General features: G+C 40.6%; 1 protein-coding gene across 3 annotated transcripts in view; it reads right to left on the minus strand.

Annotated features, from left to right (window-relative positions):
• The window catches only part of PHKA2 (phosphorylase kinase regulatory subunit alpha 2), a 46,529-nt gene that overhangs the window by 18,909 nt on the left and 6,333 nt on the right, over window positions 1–21,287 (minus strand). For all 3 annotated transcript variants that reach the window (XM_065628319.1, XM_065628328.1, XM_065628309.1), the window contains exons 3-20: window positions 20,705–20,752; window positions 20,053–20,221; window positions 19,114–19,196; window positions 18,411–18,491; window positions 15,157–15,255; window positions 14,692–14,838; window positions 14,405–14,458; window positions 13,727–13,849; window positions 11,602–11,697; window positions 10,058–10,165; window positions 9,301–9,379; window positions 7,742–7,876; window positions 6,278–6,387; window positions 3,712–3,856; window positions 3,152–3,230; window positions 2,092–2,255; window positions 1,272–1,445; window positions 43–131 (exon numbers count right to left, since the gene is read on the minus strand). In XM_065628319.1, the coding sequence (XP_065484391.1) occupies window positions 43–131; window positions 1,272–1,445; window positions 2,092–2,255; window positions 3,152–3,230; window positions 3,712–3,856; window positions 6,278–6,387; window positions 7,742–7,876; window positions 9,301–9,379; window positions 10,058–10,165; window positions 11,602–11,697; window positions 13,727–13,849; window positions 14,405–14,458; window positions 14,692–14,838; window positions 15,157–15,255; window positions 18,411–18,491; window positions 19,114–19,196; window positions 20,053–20,221; window positions 20,705–20,752 (1,983 nt within the window). The remainder of the gene's footprint in view (window positions 1–42; window positions 132–1,271; window positions 1,446–2,091; window positions 2,256–3,151; window positions 3,231–3,711; window positions 3,857–6,277; window positions 6,388–7,741; window positions 7,877–9,300; window positions 9,380–10,057; window positions 10,166–11,601; window positions 11,698–13,726; window positions 13,850–14,404; window positions 14,459–14,691; window positions 14,839–15,156; window positions 15,256–18,410; window positions 18,492–19,113; window positions 19,197–20,052; window positions 20,222–20,704; window positions 20,753–21,287) is intronic.

The raw sequence follows: 21,287 nt of genomic DNA on the forward strand, positions 1-21,287 counted from the left end.
CGCCCAAAAACCACAAACAGCATAAAACTTCCCACAGCTTACTTTTGTCTCGAAGAAATGGGGATTATCAACAAGATTCAGAGACTTCCGGTGCGTGTTCAGAACTTTAGTGGGAAGAGACATAGACACAGCTGGAAAGCAAAGCCACCAGAAAAAAAAAAAAAAAAAAAGAGTCCATTTCAAGCAACATCAAAATTGAAAACACCTACATGAAGAAATGATACTAGGTAAAAACAACAGAAATACCTCCAAGAGTCCAAATATAGAGGTGCTGCTTCTGAGATTCTGTGGAACTTGGAGGCAAGGTCATGTTCTGAACCTTATCTCCTTGCACGCTTGCTCCAAGAGCTTCTGAGAGCAGCCTGTCAAAGGCTCAGGTGCTACAGGCTCAACTGATACCTCTTATGAGGGCTCATGCCTCAGAAATCCTACAGCCCAATGACCCGATCCCGCTCAGTGTTTTAAACATTTTAGTGGGAAGTATGTGGAGAAAATGGTCTAACTGGTAAGATATTGTAATTAAATGGATAACGCTAAATGCAAACTAATGCTTTGTTAATGTCATTTGTTGAATTCAATAGAGGATCGGATGACGTGGCACATGAAAGATGGGAGAAAAAAATGACAAAAAAGGTTGAAAGTTATTTACACTGAAGTTAAGGGAAGCTTTCGCTTAACCAGGCCATTGAGTACTGTATACCTACATATTAAAAAATGCCTATGTTGGAATCTAATTACAAATTCAGTCAAAGCTTATTGTTTTGGTATAAATCCTCAAATCAGTCTATTAGTAACGTAGCAGAATTAGGAATACTGCCCCACCTCTCTACTCCATTTGTTCTTACAAATTTAGAAAGTACCTGCACACAGTTATGCTTTTCTGACATTGAAACATATCATTTCACCATAACTTCATTAAAATAAGAAAGTACATTTTGTCTGCCTTTGTATAAACAAAGAAAAAAAAATGAATTCACTGACTCAGGTTCTAAAATTCTATCCAACTGAGAAGTTGCAGCAGTTTCCATAACATTAAATTTGATTAAATTATACATTTCATAGCATTATCTATGTGTACACCAAGACACAAGATACTGTGGGAAAGTGACAGTAACTGCTTCTGACTCATTCTTATTTCTTGATAACTACAACATATTTGTACCACTAGTTATTTTAAAATGGCAGAATTTTGAAATAGTTGAACTTACACCTTGTAGCACCCAAACCACATTTTCAATTATTATCAGTAAATAAATAATAGGCAGAAATACCTGGAACCTCTAAGCCCTTTGTCTTGGCCATTATTGACAGTATGTCTGTTGTGGAATGGTTTGCACTGAACACAGGTGGTTGATTCGCAGTCTTTGAGGTTGGAGGCAGGTATGACTTCAGTGCTGTACTCTGCAGGACATCATTTATATACTGATCCAGCTCATCCTGGCTTTCTAGTATGACATACACAAAAGGTTTATTAAATGTAAAATCATAATTTGTCAGTGCTTTCTTTTTCAAACACACCACTCTATTCTTGCTTATATAGAAGAGCACACAAAAAAGCAGTATCATAAGCATTCAATTTTTAAGCTGAACAAACTGGAAAGAAAAAAAATTAATCAGTTTTTGACACTTTGAAAACAGTTACATTAAGAAATTGCTTTTCTCTTCGAAAGGAAGCAAAGAAGTTTTTATCTTGCTGGTAGTCCACAGGTCATGGTTGGGCTCGATGATCTTAAAGGGCTTTTCCAACCTAAATGATTCTATGATTCTATCTTCTCTTCCACACAAGCTCGTCTATGACTTCTCACAGTCTCTTCCTCCCTCTAATCTCTTCCACACCTGGTCTCATCTGCTGACTCTCAGACCCAGCTTTACTGCAGCAGTTACTGGTCAATGCCATACTATGAATGTAGAAAGAATATGCACAAATTCCTTCTCCAAATTACATCATGCAGGTCCTGCCCTCACACTGATGCATGAGAAGCCTGAATGATTAACAACGGCACACAAAATAGACTCTGCATTGTAGGTAAACCCAGGCGCTGCTGATAGAACTTGACAGAGAAAAAAAAAACTGAAGTGAAAACACATTACCTTTTTCACAGAAATCTGATGGATAGCCTCCATATTCACTGTCAGGACTACTACAGCCTTCATTAGGGTCATCAAACAGTTTGACGTCGCAGTCTGGATCCAGGAAGCTCAGATACGTATGAAAAGAGGTGGTAAGAAATTCTGAGAGCTTACCTATCTTCACCCTGCAAAGAGGAACAGAGGCCAAAGAGCATTAACATCCACCATTCTGATACTGATTAATACTCACTGAGCTTTCAAAAACTCCTCCAAAATTTATGAGACCTGCTGTTAAATCCAGCCTTGGTAACTACAATACAGGAGATACTGACACTGAGAAAAACAAATGTAAAACAACAGATGCAGACCCAGCTGGGTACTTACTGCTCTAGCTACTAATTGAACTTATAAATAACTGTGTTATGGTAACACCTACAGTAGTAACTCAAAGCCTAATTATGCAGGGTGCTGTATGTTTAAATGAAGAGAGACCCGAAGAAAGACTTAAACTCCAAGGATGATGCACGAGAAACTGGGCCTGAGAAGTTCCCATGAACAGCGGCATCTTCTCACAGAACTGCAGTGCTGCCAAAAACCAGAAAGCACATCTGACTGTCAGAGGGAGACACTGGCTGAATGAGGGCAAGCAGAAAGAGAACAGAGAGATACTGTGGCATCATATTAAATTGCTTTTATATGTAGATGAATGGAACACATAAGCTTACAAGTACTACATGAAATTCATGTTTCAAAGATGTCCAATAACTGTGAAAGATAATTACTTCTTAAAAACAGAAACCCAGCCAAGAGCAAGCTGTTGTATCTCCAAAGGTTTGACATTTGTTTTTCCTCATCCATTAATGGCAGCCAGAGATGGTACGCCTTTTGGGAGACAGATCTTTTCCATTGCATTTGAGGTCCAGCTACCATGTGATTGCCACAAAATAACTAAAGCTGAAACTTCTCTCTCTGCACAGTTCTGGTACACGGTCTCTGCACTATCACAAGTTGAAAACTGAGGCTTGTATAGAATTCAATTAAAAATATCATGGAGACAATCATTTGGGGGTTATGACATTACCTTGCACCTCCAAAATAACCATCCTCTAATTTTCTTATGGTGGCAAGAACTGCTGGATGAATGTCAGTACCATCATCAACTAAAAAAGAATAATGGAAGAGCTGAAGCTTACGAACACATTCTTAAATCATCATGTCCAAATAAAATGGATTACTGAGTGTTTCCTACAAAGTAAATCACAGCTATTTAAAACAGAACCCATAATTGCTGTCATTACTAGCTTATTAAAAAAAAACCAAACAAGCAAATAAAAAACAACCCTGAGACGAGTTCTAAAGGGATTTCTCCAGACAAAAATGAACCCACTCAAGACAAGTTCCAAAGGGATTTCTATCAAATTTATTTGGACAGAAATAGTATGGAAATGATGGGGAGATGCAAGGATATAAAGGGGGAAATGAAATATGACCATGTCATCCAAACTCAGCGTACACTTGAGAAAGTGAAATTGTACTTTTGATGTTAGAAACACTCATGCCACCTGCCTCCTCTCAAACCGACTTCTATCCTACTCCCCTGCAGTAATCTACTCTGCTTGAAACAGAGAAAATTAAGCTTACCAAGCATTGTGTGGGTGATGGGAAATGTCAGGGTTGGTCTCCCTGTCATCCTCCAACAAGAAGTGAGGTAAGCCAGCTCTATCTTGAGCATCTCCATGATCATCTGATTGTCTAGAGCCAGATAGAAGTGATGCTGGTCAGTAAACTAGAGAACAGAGAAATACGGCATATGAGTAGTTGTCAGTACTGTCATTTTTTTCCATTTCCTCTCTTTAATCAAGCCATATGTGCTGTTCTAGACCACAACACAGACTGCAAAAAAAGAAAAAGAAATCCATGCTTGTGCAGAGTCCAGTTTCTTAAACTTGTAGGCTGCCCGCGAAAGAAGTAAGCCATACAAATAAAAAGCAGACAATCACACCCACGAAGCAGAATCTTCCCAATGATGAATTTCAGTAACCTATGATCTGGAAGATGGAAGTACTCTAAATGTAGAAGAAAAAGCTAACAATAGCAACAAAACCAATAAACAGGCTTAAGTGCACACAGGGGACTGGGAACTAGTGACTGTATGTCTCTTGGGAACAATCTGAAAGTCAAGCAGAATACAGAAATGCTGGCAGTTACTGTGGAAAAAAGGTACATTAAATGTACAATGGTAAAGTGTGGTGCTCCCGCTACAGAAGAAAGCCGAGAACCTCAATAAAAGACTATTACAGCTACTTCAGGAGCTGGAAACCAAAAAAGCAAGACAAACAATGGAAGAGCAGAGCAGCCATAACAAAAGTTAAGGAAGCACATAACCCTTTGGGAGGGGTTAGCACGTATTGTAAATTCAAGCTGTTAAAGTCCAGATAAATTACTTCACAGAACTTAAGGAAATGGCAGAAGCAATCCCTGAGCCACTTGCAATTTGTTTTGATAATTCAGGAAAAACAGGTCCCAGAAATCCAGAGAGAAGCAAAGACACTGCCTGTCTTTAAAAAGGAAGAGCCAGGATAACATAGAGCAGTCAAGTTCATTTCAGTGCCTGAAAGCACAGGAAAACAAAGCCAATTTGAGACTGCCAAGATAATTACAAAATGATCAAGCAAAAGGGCCAGACAGTCATATCAAAAAAAAAAAAAAAAAAAAAAAAAAAAAAAAAAAAAAAAATCAATCTCAGCAAACAAGTCCAATTTCCTTCTTTGGGAGCAGCTAGATGGTAGGTCCAAGAAAGTGGCTGACATCTCTTAACTTTTGCACATTTTCACACTAGTGAGCTGAAGAATAAACATCTGAGGAGGCAGAACTGCTTGAAAAATTGTTCTCAAAACATAGCTATTAAACATTTTTTCAGAATGAGAGGGTATCTTAATGGGCTCAGTCTCTGCCCCACACCTAATCAATGTTTTCATTAGAGGACAGAACTAAATACAAACTACAAAACCACAAAATTTGTGGACATTAGTGAAGATCAACACAGATGAGTTAACTGCTAACCTTAGGAAGGTGAAATTAAACATTAATTCCACCCCCCTCAAAAAAAGTCAGGGGCAATGTCTGGCTACAAAGTACAATGGGAAATGTTATGGAGGTTTTAGTCAAACACTGAGTAAGCAGAAACTGTCAGCATGTTGCTAATGCAAAGGTAAGTGCCTTTTGGGAATATTTTAATAAGTATGTCCATACTTGATATGTGGCGAGATTTCAGCTGGAATATTGGGTCCTCCTTACATAGTAAGATGTGGACAAAGAGATACTTTGAAAAAACCTCACAACTCTAAGGAATTTTTCTCTAATTTGCAAACGTGAAAATTGGCATGGGGGAGCAGCACAACAAATAATCTGTTACAAAGCTGCTTGTGATCAATTGACACGGGGAAGAACAGGAAGGGTTCCACTTTTTTTGCAGTAAATCTGGCATTGTTTGGACATCATGAAGCACTGCAGAAGCCACCTATGGAGTCCACTGAATGTCTGCCATGGAATTTAAAGAGTACACCAGTAAAACATCTATTTAGGAGGGTATGAGTCCCATTTGCACGTTTGGAGTAAGTGAGTCCTTGGCCTTCTAGCTCAAACTGCTAGAATAAGTCTATAGGAATAAGCATGTCATATTTCATTAAATGTATAAATAAGAGCCATTAATTCTGGGAGGATACAAACTTCCAGCTACATTGAAAAGGCACTAAACAGAAAACAAAGAGAGAACATCCCTTTATCAGCACTATTGACCCTTTCAACAATATAATGAAAAGATGACATCTTAGTCTCTTGGGGGTTACAGTACTTGGCACGCTTATGTGAAACTAAATTGTCCATCAAAGCAACCACTAGAAAGATACATTAAGTGACCTATTTCTGGAGAAACTATTTTTCATTAGCTAGAATGTTGATTCGGGCAAAGATCAGTAACAACTTTGTACTACTGATTTGCTGTGCTCTCCTAAGCCAGAAGCCAAACTCTGTATAACAAAGATTCAACAGCACTCCTATCATGCTTGTCACCCAATGTTCTGAAAAACCTCACAAAGCAAAGTGCATCTGCTTTATCAGCCCTGCTCTACCTAAGTGACAGCACGTAAAAGCAAAGTGATTAGCCATTAAGTAAGCAGTGATTTCCCTGCCAGCTTTACATGCTCACCTGAGGGGTAAAAGCAAATATTTGATTTCTTATCACATACAGCTTGGAGGTGCCTAACACTCCAATATGTCGGTGTGGCCGTCCGCTTAATTTCATGTTCTTGTTCCGGCCTGTAACGAAAAGCAAAAGAAAAAAAATGTCTCATCTAACAGTTTCTGTGTGGTTGGTTTTCCACAACAACTATTTCAGACAAGGAGATCTACTTCATTGGTATCAGCAAGGCAGAAGACATACAACAGAGCGAGATGCTACAGACTGGTCTGTTTTGTAGCAACCACCAGTATAATAGTTAGAGTTCTTCAAAGAACTGATCAAAAATTTTGGCTTCACTGACCATGGGATTGAATCTTTTAATTATAGCCATTGCTCAGCACCCAAAGCTTCCCCACCAAGAAGGACAGGAGGTATGTCCTTTCAAAAACAAGGCAAAAAAACCCCCAACAGAAATTGTAATGATTTCGTTGAAGAACCTTAAAAATTCTTGCCCACAGAAGGCTAAATCCAAAGTACATTCAAATACAAAGACAGATTTTCATTCTTTTCATCTAATAAGCTCCAGTTTTCTCAGCAGAACTTATTAGCAAATGATCCGCACCACAACCTCTGCTGGAGCAGCCAGGAGCTGACATGAATCTGTTTGAGAAGGAATATGAGCCAAACAACCATGTGCCTGAAAAAATACCACTGTGAGCATTCCCAAAAAAGTCACTGTTAAGAACAATACACCAACGTGTCAAATCATCCAAGTCATCCCCCCACTAGTTAAATAAAGCTATTGTGAATTATTATTAAATAAATGTAAGCTTCAAAACCCTGAAAATGTTTTCTTTGTTAAAAGTTCTTCATGATACAGACACAGATTCTTTCCGAAAAGCAGCACATGCAATCTCCCTTCTCCATGTAAAGGGCACACTTCCTAAGGCTTATTTGAAGGTCCTATTATGTCGGATGCTTCCAAAAAAATTCCTTTTAAAACAACAAAAAAAACCCAACAAAAACCACCATAACAACAAAAAACCCAGTAGAATGGCAGCCACACTGCTCAGTTTCCAGACTCAAAATAGAAGCACTCTCACTTCTGAAAGCAAAAACATTTGATTTTTTTCTGTGATTTCCCAGGGATTTTTTCTAAAGCCACTTTCTCTGTAGAAGTAGTTCCTGCAGGACAAAAAAGAGTCAGTTCTTGCCTAACTTCAAGGGCACAGGGAAACTTGTATTTTGGCCATCTTTTCTAACAAAGCAACTTTCTTCTCCCCTGTTGGAGTCCCTTATTTAAGACAAAAGTTCTAACTTCGTTGAGCTTCTTTGCACGAACGCATTTTTTTTTAAATCAAAAAAATTTATTTCAGTAAAATAAATTAAATCAAAGAAACGGAGACAGCATGGAGCAAGAAAAACAAAACACCACCCTTAAAAAGCACCATGCACAGCAGCAGAGAGAGGCTTCCACGTTTAAATACCTACCCAGCATGGTGTAGAGGTTACTCAAGATGCGAGCTGGCTGCACTCTGAGTGGGTGGATATCAGCAATGCTCTGAACACTGATTCCATGGTCTTGCAAGAGATTCTTAATTTGATTAGTTTCAGCCAAAACAGTTACTGCATAACAGAATAACAAAAAACAAAAGCACTAGTAAGAACCAACTTTCTACTCTTTTTAACTGACTGTCTCTACTGTCACCTCTCAGCTAACCCATTTAGTTGACTAAAAGGGCACAAAGGCCTCACTGCTTTCTTAATTTGTGAGCCTGTGAGATCAAAACAGATTGCCAGGGGGCATCAGACAGATTTTGGTTCTCTGCTTTTCAACATGTGTTGCCATTCTTGTCTACTTTGGACTACAGAGTAATTCAAGTTGGAAGGGTCCTTACAAGGTCTCTACTCCAACCTCCTGCTCAAAGCAGGGTCAGGTCTGAGGTTAGATCAGGTTCTTTGGGGCTTTATCTGTTTTTTCTCATTTATTTCAGTACCATTAGTTTGGATCATGCAGTCTCTTTTAGCAGATAGGGCTCTTCCTCCATGAAACCATGGGAAACATGACTTGAAAAATCTTTGTTGTTCTAACACAGCACACTATAACAACACAGCCGTGTCAATGGGGAACAGGTGCTGTTACTTGTATAGCAATAACTGTTAGTCCATAAAATGGAAGAGGCAGGGGAAAAAAGTCCCAAAATCTGAGGTATTTACAATCCAGGCCCTGATCCCACCTCTTGTTCTGCTTGAGGTTTTGTTCATGTTAGGTGGCTTATTGGTTTGTGACTAATAATTCCGTTCTCGTCTTTGCATTATAAATACTTATGAAAGAACACTAAAAATAAGCAAGCACTTCTATTTCTACTAGAAATTAAGTACTTCAAAAATAACAAAATGCCACCCCCACGAGACACCAACAGGAGGTAAACAAGCACCTGCCCAGGTCACAGTACAACTGACAAAGGCAGCTCCCTATAACGAGCTGGTTGCTTTTCCAGAGCAGTACAGACCCTTGAAAAGCCTTTAAGCCTCGATCAGCTGGTGTTTGCCTTCTACTTAATTTTCTGGTTTTGGCTGTTCCTGCACTGACTACAGAAGCCACCCCCTGCCGCAGCTAAAAGGTGGCACTAAGTCTGGCTGCCTCACCTCTGTGTGCAGAGATCCTCCCCACTCATTGCTCTCTGGTTCCTCCAAGACGGGGCTGCACAGACACCTAACTAAACTGACCCATCTCCTGTCACTCCTGCTATTTCTCGCTAGAATCCACCCAGATTTTCCTTTTCCCTACAAGATTAAGTTTGCCACTCTCCCATCCCTGACAAGTTTTAACATTTTAACAAATATATATTTTTTAAAAGTTTGTTAAACCTGGTCTTCCCTCCTGGAAATAAAGCTACTGGGCAAACAACCACTTTCTCCTTCTCAAAGTATCACATCAAAGTGAAAATCCACATTTATTTCAAACGTGTCTTTCTTCTCTCCTGTACACAGGGACTTTGCCATCACATGATCCAACTCAACCAGAATATTCAAAAAACCTCCCTTACCTTGTACCACAACATCAGGTTTAAATCCAGTGGAAAATCTCCTGTTTAAGGGATCAATTTCACCTGCAGCAAGAAATCCCTACCAAAAATGCAAATGAAAGAAAAAATAAAGGAAATAAAAAATAAGTAAAAGGCTTCTGATGACATCTAGAAGAAATCTTAACCAAATTTCATGTTTTGTCAGGAGAGCGGGACTTAAAGCCTGGTTTATCTACCCCGTCCACTAAGTAGTACATTCGGTAAAAACAATGGCTGCAATATTTTTTCAGAACAAGAAAATACTTATGACTGACACAATCTGCATGTTCATATTTCCTATTTTAGAGTCGCAGCAACTGTCACAATTTCACCAGACCAGTGATTTTTTTTGTAGCTCCACAAAGATATTCAGTGGTTCCTTTAACAAGTCCATGGCTAATACAGGACAACTCTGTAGGCATCCTAGTGGAGCTGAAACAGTGCAAAATCCCAGCTCTGGGACAGCCAAGTCAGACCAGGCATTTTCCTCTAGCCTAACCACATATTCAGGCCATGTAACAACTTATTTGGCTTGATTAGAAACAGACAATTGCATATCAATATACAAAAAAAAAAAAAAGCGCTCCTGAAAGCTGAGAGTCAGCTCTCCATAGTTCATGTACATGTTTCTACTGGAAAACACATTATTCCCTACCTGTCAATCAAATTGTCCTTAAAGCCCAAGCCATCTCAAAACAAAATGAAATTCAAGGTCACCTACTATACAAGAAACAATTACCTCTGCTAATAGGCAGCCAAGGACATACAACGATTGGCCCCAAAGATGAGGCAACTTTCCCACTGGGACACGATCCACTGAGTGAGGATTTTCATACTCCTCATCCACCTGAAAACAAACACATAAGCAAGAAAAATTACTCTAAAGTTGTGAAGAACAATCAGTAGCATGGAAGTATTTGAAAAAAAATATGGTTTATCATCTACTCTTTCTAACCTGGCATTATTACCGACATAAAGATTTCCTGGTTTTATTTTTATGGCTGCATGTTTTCTGGGATAAGAACTATGCTTCCCTTCCATATACCACCCCACCCTTCGAAGCTGGAGGTTGAATGGAGATTCTGCATATAGTTATAGCTTTGGTGTTTGCGCTTCCCTTTCTTCTCGCCATGCCTTTGCTGCCTTCCTCTGGGCAGCTTGTAGGTAATTGCGTGTCTGCTTTCCAACCCCTGGCAACGTGACACTTGAAGTTCACTGATGTCTACCTAGTTCCCGAATTAAAGGTGCTTTCCAAAAATAAAGGCTATTTCAACTTTCCCGTGTTAGCAAGAATGGTCAATGGGAAAATTAAGAGTAGACTCATTAATTTAGAAAAAATGCCTTGGTTTTGCAGTATGCAGAGATCTACTGAGCATGGGGGGAAAACTCTCCTAGAAAATATCTTTACCATAGCCATTCTAAAATTTATAAATGACAGCCAAAATCTACCCCATTTATTTGGCATATTCATCAGATCATGGTATCAGAATTCACAAGAAGGCTCTGAACTCTTACATGCTTGTTTTCCACTAGGAAGGCAATTGAGAGTTCCCACCCCTCATCTGCGGCCAACATATTAGCTGTCGACGCTCCCTGCTCAAACTCAGACCAACCCAGGAGGCTCCACACCCCTAGTGAGTGAGGGCTGACAAGTCTGGAGTGGAAGACGAAGTTGGCAGGGAAGGATGCAAAGGCAAAGAGCATGGTAGAGCATATAAGCTCATCTGAACTTCTCTGTCACAATGGAAGCATCAGGTAAGAAGTAACAGCAAAGATGAGGGGAAAAAACAAAACAAAACAAAACACCCAAGCAAAAAAACACACCACAACAAACAAAACAAACAAAAAACCCAGCCCAAACCCTAATTCATCTGAAACCTGATTCCCTCCCACATACAAACTCTGGAAAAGAAAGAGCACAACCAATCATTAGACTAGGCAGGCAGGACGGTCTATGCTTTATTTTGTCATTGAGCTTCAGTTCCTAAGTCAGCATTAGCACTTCTTAAATATATGTCTTACTATGAGCACTTAAAGCTTTAGACCTGCTCTAATATTTCTGTAGGCACTCAGATTCCCAAGTTAAAAATATGACCATTTGAAACCCTGAAGTTTACCGTTTCTCAGCGGGACCTGTGAGATGTCTCTTAGTTTTTAAAGAATGTGAATTAGTCTTTTCTATTGCTGGTTTAGATTTATCAGCTACAGGAAAACTATAAAACCAACATTCATCTTGATATCTGTACTTTGCATACCGAAGTGGATGCTACATTTTCACAATACCTTTTCTGGAGGGACCGCGTATAGTTCAGGCATTAGCACTATTCCGTTCTTCTCTCTAATAAGTATTCCTTCCAGCGCCTCTCTGTATTCTTGTACCTGGAAATATTTTTAAAAGAGAGTGAGAATTCACATTACAGTCAGCAAAACTGACACAGTAAAGTTATAATACCTTCCCACAGTACATTTTAGCTGAAAGTTCATTAAAAAAAGAGGGGGGGAGGGGCTTGAAATCATGACTTGCTGATGCAAGATCAGGGTCCAAATTCTCAGCATCTCTCTTCCAGCATCTCTGTATTATCAGCCACAGAAACATGAACATACATATTTAACCTACACTACACCACTGCAGTACAAAGCTTCTAATATTTTCCTATCAAGAAGCCACAGGAAAAAATCCTACATGAAATTTGCAACAGATGATAATGCAGTGACATGGATGTCAGGACTGCCAATATCCATAAAAATGTAAGGTGTATAATAATTATTAGTTTTCTACCATGCACATTTGTCTATGATTTTCTGAATTCTGCAAGGCAGAATTAGGAAATCAGTTTCACTTAACAGATTAGCTTAAAAAATTGCCCCATGGAAAACTTAAAATACATTTGAGCCATTTTAAGATATCTAAGTTAATCGAATAGAAAACAGACAACATATTATGAACAGGAATACTAGACTGATACAAAATGAAGAACATTTAATATTCTTTTTACCAGGTACCTTATTTTGTTCCATTTCTTAACTATCCCATTCCGAGTTTTTACATACAAGAAAGTGGTTTTCAAGCTTCCCCAGCACCTGCCTCTGAAATCCTACTTCTGCGATCCCTTTCTGAGCGCAGTGGAAAATACAAAGTAAGGTACTTACAGGTTCGTTTTATGGTACACTGATATTTTCAGTATCCCATCCTTCTCTACTTATTTGAGTCCCCAGTGTGCTTATTTTTCTAACAATTGCTGCCATTGCAACCACTTGTTTGCAGGAGTAATTGGGGAAGACGAGACACTCACCTGAGTGTCCCAGTGTGTCACTCAGCTGTGCTTAAATGGTGGGGACTGGGAGCAATTGCCTGGTCTGACCATGCCCTAGCACAGCCTGCCTGCACACCATAAAGGCAACCAGGTACAAACCATCTCAGATAATCCAAATAAATTCTAGAGACTGCTTTGTGAAGTGGTATTTTATTGACATGATTGAAGTTTCAGTAAACGTTCCGCTTTTTTTTCCCCTCATGAAATAACGCCTTTTCTCTCTCCACTGGTCTACTTTTACTGTGTTCAGGAAAGCAACCTACATTTCTAGTGTCAGTAAGTATTTCATTTGATATACAGCATCTGGTACAGAAAGAGGGCTTTTTTTGGTCTGAAATTCCCTGCCTTGTTTCTGATGTCATTTTATTTTTTAAGAGATTATGTTTAGTAATCTCTTGTCTCCCTGCATACTAGGTAACTTTAAATCACATGTATTTTTTACTTCCTTCAAGCCACCAAGCTACAGAAGTCTTGGTATGAATACATTTAGTCCTGGATACTTGTCACTCTTTAATTCACCAGTGCTCTCCAGGTGCCACTATAACCTTTGGAGGGCTACAATCAATTTAGCTCCCATGACCACTGGATACTTGACACAGTAAAGACATGAAGTAACTTAGGGAGTTGTTAATTAACTTAGGAAATTAGTGAAAATTAAATAGCTCCTCATAGTCCAATGCCAAATCTCCCTGAACGTACAAAAGGACTGAAGGTACTATGAATCCTGTTCTCAGAGCCAAGCCACAGAGATTGGGTGAAAAAAGAAGCTGATCTCATCCTGCAGTAATTGGGAAAGAGGCACAAAGGTTGACAATCAGACGGAATCAGGCAAATTAACCCCGTTCGACTCAGTTTGACCACACCAGCTAACAGAGCCACTCAGCCTAGTAGAGAGAGGGCAACGAGGCCCCGGTGTGCCCAACACTGCAGCCTCTACCACATCATGAACTCCCCAAAAAGAAGAGATTGGCTGAAGACTGCTCTCATCCTACTGATGTTCAACTGATACCCAAAATAAACATGGAGCAAAGCTACAAAACACTGTGGGCAAACGGCTTCGCATTTCCTTTGAAAGCAATGTCTTCTTTCCTCACCTGAATTTTGTCCTCATTAAATACTCCGTCAATTAGCAAGTATGTCCAGAATACCGGCCACTCGCATTCAATATTTTCAAAAAGCTTGAGCTCAGCAGGATCATAGTGCAGCCTGCTTGGATCCTGGAAATTCAATCATACTCGTTCAGTCACAGTGCTCAATTAGTCATTCATATTCCAATCATAATGGCAGCCTATTTTACACACAAATTAAAATCAAGAAACAAATAAAACCACCAGAAATAGTTTCCACACAGTCTCTTGACTTCTTTTTCACACTCAGTCTCAAACTCATTTAATCATTCCCTAGACAAATCTACCCTTCCCAGTCACAGAATCTAGGTGTCACCCAAATCATCTTGGCTCTGCCTCAGTTCAGAGGTATTTTGGGAAGCCTCAGAGACAATGGTTCCACTTAGGCACCATAAGCATATCTAAGGGCTCATTTCTTACAGAATTATGAATTAAGTTGTGTGCTTAATAACTGGTTTTCAAACCCATAGCCTCCTTCAGATATGTGTCGTTTCCAGGGTGGATACGTAGACTACCTCCAAATCCACGAAGATGGCTTAACAGCAATACAGAACTTCACTCCTTCATGTAAATGTGACAAAACATGTCTATAAACAAGAGAAAAAATTCTTTCTAATGCCTATTGAAAATATACATCAGAAGTACCTCTCTGGGCGTCTTGTAACCATCTCGGAGAAAGCGACAACAGCCATAGCGGCCCTGTAAAAACAGACAAAATTACAGAAAACTTCACATACTGTTCTTCCTCACAGACTAACATCAGCATAAAAGTACGTGCTGAGCTTTAAGGGTCACTTAGGGACTTTCCTCCTTCTCTTCCACAACATATGAACCTAGTCTGGCAACCCATCTTTAATTACGATTTTTGGTTCAGAAAGGGGGGGTTCTGCTTCTCTTTCCTTCCAGAAAATAAAAATAAAAGAAATCCTTACCTGCAATTTGGATATGATTTCACTCTTGGTTACATTAACGAGGTTTAGATCCTCCACTGCAAAAGCCGGGTAAGAAATAATAGAGAGCAGGCCAGCGTCTATTTCCTTTGAGGTGGATGCCCTTGGCAACATGGAGTACAGAATAGACTGAGCAAAACAGGAACAGAAGAGAGGGATGTAAAACAATTTACCTGCTTCAAAAGATTACGTCAAGTACAAATTGAATAGACTGTATTATTTGCAAACTGACAGAGAACTCAATGCATAATTATTTTTAACTGAGTTAGAACGAGAATGCTTCACATCACTCACTTTCACATGATCTACTAGAAACAGGGTGAATAGCACAGCCTGAAGCCATCCTATTAAATTCAGTTCTTGGTTCAGTTAATCAACATTTCATTTAAAAACAAAAGGGACAGGGTGTTGTTCCCCTAGCAAAGGAAACAAAAGACTCATTTTTACCTGACAATGTTCTACTTCATCAGGAAGAACATGAATCACTGATTTGTGTCCTCCATGAGCTCCAAAAAGATCTAGTTCATCAATTGCTTCCAAAGCAGCCTTCAAAAAAACCCAAACAACAACCCAAATCATTAGATACCTTTTAAGCCAAGTATAAAGTCCAGCACCTGCACTTATCCTCTGAAAGAAATTACTTAAGACAGAAGTTTGCTCCATAGACATTTTTTCATCTTTAAAGCTTGGCAATATTTTAGAAAAAGTAAATATTTGTCTTTCTGCTAGTAGAATACAGGACTGATATGCTGATGATCCTTGTTACAATTTAAAGGCAATGCAAAACAATGAGGAGCTGGGCTTCCACCAAGATAATATCTAAATATAAACGTATTTAGTAATAAATATATCTAAAAGTATTTAGTAATAAATATATCTGTCCTATATTCCAAAATAACCCCCATTCAGTGGCTTTTCACTCCTCCTGCCTGAAGGGCTCTTCGAAGAAGGCGGTTTGTTCCAGGCACCCCAGAATTGGCAGAGGGTGGTGCCCCAAGAGCATTGCCGTCTCTCTGATGCTATCACTTCCCAAGGGAAAGAGAAACGAGATGTCTGCTCTTTGCACAGCCAACGCAGGCACACCATGCTCATGTCAATAGATGAACCACCACATCCCACACCTCTTGGCCACAGCACATTTGCCTAGTGAAGGCAGAAGTGAAGCTGCTCTGGGGAGCAGCTCCATGGAGAGTGATCTGGGGGTTCTGGTTGATGGCAAGTTGAACATGAGTCAACTGGCACCCAAGAGGGCCACCCGTGTCCTGGGTGCATCCAGCACAGCATGGCCAGCCAGGCCAGGGAGGCGATTGTCCTGCTCTGCTCTGCGCTGGTGCGGCCTCGCCTGGAGCTCTGTGTGCAGTGCTGGGAGACACAGGATAAAAAGGATATAAAGCTACTGTAGAATATCCAGAGGAGGGTCACGAAGTTGGTCAAGGGTTTGGAGGGGAAGCTGTATGAGGAGCAGCTAAAGTCACTGGGTTTGTTCAGCCTGGAGGAGACTGAGGGGAGACCTCGTGGGGCTACAGCTGCCTCACAAGGGGAGGAGGAGGGGCAGGTGCTGATCTCTTCTCCCTGACACCAATGACAGAACCCGAGGCAATGGCAGGAGGATGTGCCAGGGGAGGTTTAGGTTGGACATGAGGAAAAGGTTCTTCCCCCAGAGGGTGGTGGACACTGGAACAGGCTCCCCAGGGAGGTGTCACGGCCCCAAGCCTGGCAGTGTTCAAGAAGAGACCGGACAAGGCCTCAGACACACGGTGTGAACTGTGGGGTTGTCCTGTGCAGGGACAGGAGTTGGACTCCATGATCCTTGTGGGTCCCTTCCAACTCAGGACATTCTATGATTCTAAGACATCTGCAGCCCAAACACTGACTCTACGTGGGTTCTCCTGCTTTCACCCTGCAGGCTACAAAACCCAGCTTTGCAGAAGGAGGGTGTGCAGCACCTCACAGGCAATATGGCAGGGAAGAAAGTAAGGACTGGACAGCCAGAGCCAGCCCAGCAGCGCTTTCCTCTGAAATGCATATTCACAGGGTGGTGGTAACACTGAATGTTGCTCCATGCCCATTTTCATCCTGCAGATTCATGGTAATGTCAATCTCTGACAAAGGAAGGATAACACAGTGCAGCTTGCCTTATTCTCTCTGCAGAGAAACAAGGGTATTTTTCTTCTTCCAACACAAACATGGGGTTACTGCCTCTGCAGAGCCTCTCCCTAGCTCAGCACTAGCGCAGCACATGTTCCTGGTGGCAGCAGAAAGTCTCACTGAGGAATTCGTAGCCGGGACCATGGACAGTCTTAGTGGCGAACAAAAGGCACTGAGATCAACCATGCTCCCTGCTGTACTGCTGCCTCAGATGGCCACACAAAGCAGATGGGGGGAGAGAAATGTTAAAACGGAGAATTCCTGAGGCAGGTTACAAAAAACCAGCATCTACTGTGCCCTCTGCAGCAGGGCCTCCAGCATGCCTCCTGGTCCCCACCCTGAACAGCACTTCTATTGAACCCAGAGCCACCAGGATGTAAAGCTGTGCAGGCAAGTCCCACAGCTCATCCTGACATCAATGCACCCAGAAGTCATGCAGAGACCACAGCGACCCGAGTCAGGCTGATCACCGAAAAAAAAGTCATGCTGGACAGCTAAGGAATAGCCTCCCCCACGAACACTGCCCCATCACTGTTCAACTGAACTGTGGCCAAGACCAGCAGGTTCTCCCTCTTGCAGCCACACAAGATCCTCGTAACTAATAAATCCTGCTGAAGTGCAACTACACCTTTTACCTTAACAATATTTGGCTTCTATCAGTCCACCAGACACCATGTAAAAAGGTAGCTGTCAATTGCACATTTACATTTATGGCCTTCTGAGCTTCATTTAGTATCTCCGTGACCATGTGCTATGGGGGAACCAGAAATAGCTACTTTCTTTTAGAATCATAGAATCATTCTGGTTGGAAGAGACCCTCAAGATTACTGAGTCCAACTGTTAACTTAACACTGGCACTACACCATGACCCTAAGAGCCTCATGTACGCGTCTTCTAAACCCCTCCAGGGATGGTGACTCCACCACTTCCCTGGGCAGCCTGTTCCAGTGCCTGACAACTCTTTCCGTGAAGAAATTTTTCCTAATATCCAATCTAAACCTTCCCTGGCACAACTTGAGGCCATTTCCTCCTATCCAATCACTTGTTACTTGGGAGAAGAGACCAACACCCTCCATGCTACAACTACAAGTTAGTTGTAGACAGCGATATAAGTACATCTTTACTCAATTTCTCTCTAAATTACTTGTGAATAATTTATTAGACTGATATTCTGTTGTTTTCCACAATTTACATCTGACTTCATCTTACCATGAAAACATCACATGTAATACTGGGGTTGGAGAATTAAGATAGAGGGACAGATAACCAGAGGACACTTTATGAGACTGCACTTCAGTGAATCAGATTCATGCCTCAATGAATCTGGTACCTTTCTTGAAATTCCTGGAATAACTGTGCTGAGGTCTTTCAATGAAAGCCATTATTACAAGGATTTTACACTGAAAAATATTCACACTCAAACAAAAATTCGTATACAATCAGTTAATTATTGCAACGGCCACGAAGACTATGCAAAGGAAGCCATCACGTTTGTCAGAACCCTTCAGCGTGACAGAACAGCCATGAAGGAAGTGTTAGGAAGACATTCTCACTTTGGCCATCCCTACGGAGCTCGCGTTCAGTTCAGGGATGCCCTGGTTTGTCTTGTCACCACGTTCCCAAATTCCATAGTCCTGCAACGACATCATCAAGAAAAAATCTGCATGATCATATACGAAAACAATGTTTTCCCCTTTTATCCCACAACAAAACCAGACCCCTACATGAAATTAGTTTACTTGCCTTAGGAAAAAAAAAATAAAAAAATTTAAAAAGAAAAAAAGGAAAAATAAAGACTCCAAGTCTCCAAAGAGCCCTCCTCATGTTCAAAGGGCAGCACATAAAAATATACCCCAACAGGATCAGGTCTACACCCATGAATCACTGTCTTCACAGAACACACAAAGTTCTTTATCCCTCCCCCTGTGCCCCTTCAACTCATCGCTTTCCAGGAAGTTTTTTAACAGCTTGCTCTTTTTAGAAATGTCAATAAGATTTTAATGAGATATCAGGAAATAATATTAATTATGAATAAACTAGTATTATGATAGAACAAGTATACTTCACACAGGCAGCCATAAATCCTCTACAGTCCTCCTACCACCTCCAAAGAAGCTCTTCACAATGTAAATTACTGACAGGTTCTAATATATTCTTACGGAAAAATAAGTCTGTATTTTCCTTCCCCAACAGTAAATAATTTTCCACCCACATCTGAGCAGTGTTCAGGCATTTTACATAAAAGTAACTACTTACAGCAACTTTGTAGGCAGCTTCTATGTAAAAAACAAGATTCTGAATAAAGGTAACTTCATCGAGGGTAAAGATAATACGTAACCCTGATTAAAAGAAGGGAAGAGAGTAATTATACTGTATTAGAATTAAAGTATTTACTCCTCAGTGAGTTTCATGATTTTGTTTATTTGCTACTAACTCCTGCCCACTGAAATCCATGGAAAAATGCTGATTTCGAAAGATCAGGCAGCAAGCCTCAATACTCACTGCTGATAAAATACTTCGAATGCCACCAAGACATCCTGCTTCGAAGACCAACCAAAAACCACTCCTGGGAGGGTGGCATTGAGAGATGGTGGGTACAGAGCAGATGGATCTGAGCCAGCTCTGGCTCTCAAGAGCAGTTCACCCCAATTCCCGTGGCTCCCCACCCCTCCACCCGCTCAGTGCTTTATGGAGGGACCACCAGGACAACCAGGCACCCGCGCTGCAGGAGTCAGTTGTGAGGGGCTCTGAGGACAGAAAAACATGTAAGGAAACAAATCCTTATCCTCACAGGAGTACAGTTGAGAACAGCACAAAATAAAACAGTGCCAGAAAGAAGAGGAACACGGATGGCGCTAGCGGCACCTGTCTCGGTGTCGCCACTCTCTGAAGAAAACTGGTTGTCCATTAGGATGCCCTACAAAGTCTTCAAACGCTAAGCTTCTCTGACGTGATTCTGAATATCTCGTATATTTGTACGTCAACAAACATTAAGGGAATGGACGCTGCCGGTTACTACAAACATGAAATCTTAACTAAGCCACATCTCTTTTTCCAGAGAAATATTACTTTATTCTGAGCAATAACTATGTACAGGTCTGTGAAGCTAGTTACAACTTTTTTTTCCTCTTTCAATGAAAACTAGAAGAGAAAAAGACTGCAATGATAGTCAAGGCTAAAATATCTTCTGCTTACCTGATGCAGTCATCTGTGCCAAGAAGAGCAGGTAAAGGGAGGTCGCATCCACTTGTAAATGCCCCCACTGGTCGTCTCCAACCACCGTGGCACAAGTTGCAGAGTTATACTTGGCATGTAGGCAGTCTTTGGTACTCTGTGTGCGCTTGAACTTCTCTACCTTATCTACCTAAAGAACACCATAAATCTCAAATCCGAAACATTGCAGAAGAAAATCTCCAAACTATTTCAAAATTAGCGACTTTTCTCAGGTGAGGAGAAGCTTGAGGTCTTAATTTTTGTTACCTCACTTCAGTGTGTTTTGATCGATCAGAGTGCTTAAACACAACTCTAACTTTAGGCTCCAGCTAAATCCACATCTCTTCAGGGAAGGGTAAGAAGAAATTACTTTGTTGAGTTGAGACCTTGGTTACATATAAACATCTTGGTAAAAATCAGTTTGCAAAGGCAAACCTGCGATTTGCTACAAGTACAATCTCAAAAAGGTGCAAGTAAGATCGGACTTTTGCTCCAGTTAAAAATACTCCCCACGCCACCATCTACACACATGCAGAAAACTCACTCTTCAGAAAGGACACAAGGAATATATGCTGGAGATGAAATGCTTTGTAAACGCAACACGTACTAGTTCAGCTCATACTTATGACATTACCTGTCTCATCATGCACTGTAACAGTCCCCGCATCAGCTTCACAACGTTCTGCAGGAACAAAACAGACCAGTGACACCCTCACAGGGCCAGAGCCATCAGCTGTTACAAACAACATTCGAAAGTGACAAAGGTCGCATCCTCTACTAACATCCTGCCAAAGGTAAAAAAATGCGTACTTGTCTGAAATGCTTTACCTGCCTTTTTTAAAATATACTGATTGATATTTATTCCCACATCTTTATCTAGGAGAACAAATCTTTTCCCAAAGGTCCTCTCTAAACAGTGGAGCAAATCTCTGTGATCCTTTTATCCAGTTAAGGAAGTAAGCAGAATGTTATGTCTTGTAAAAATAATAATAATGATGATAATGATGATTTTTAGAGTGACAGATCCAGGGAACACTGGTAGATGACTGCAAGACATTGACATGTTTGGAAAACCCGTGGAGCTTCTTTGCCTCTTTATACAGCATAACAAAGCAGATGACTAATGTAAAGAAAGGGTCTTTAGTGTGTACAAAGAGTACAAGATTTTGTCTTAAATGAAGAAATCAGCCCCATCTTTTTATCCACAGATTACTATA

This window comes from Caloenas nicobarica, chromosome 1 (genome assembly GCF_036013445.1).
Source record: "Caloenas nicobarica isolate bCalNic1 chromosome 1, bCalNic1.hap1, whole genome shotgun sequence".
Taxonomy (NCBI): Eukaryota; Metazoa; Chordata; class Aves; order Columbiformes; family Columbidae; genus Caloenas; species Caloenas nicobarica.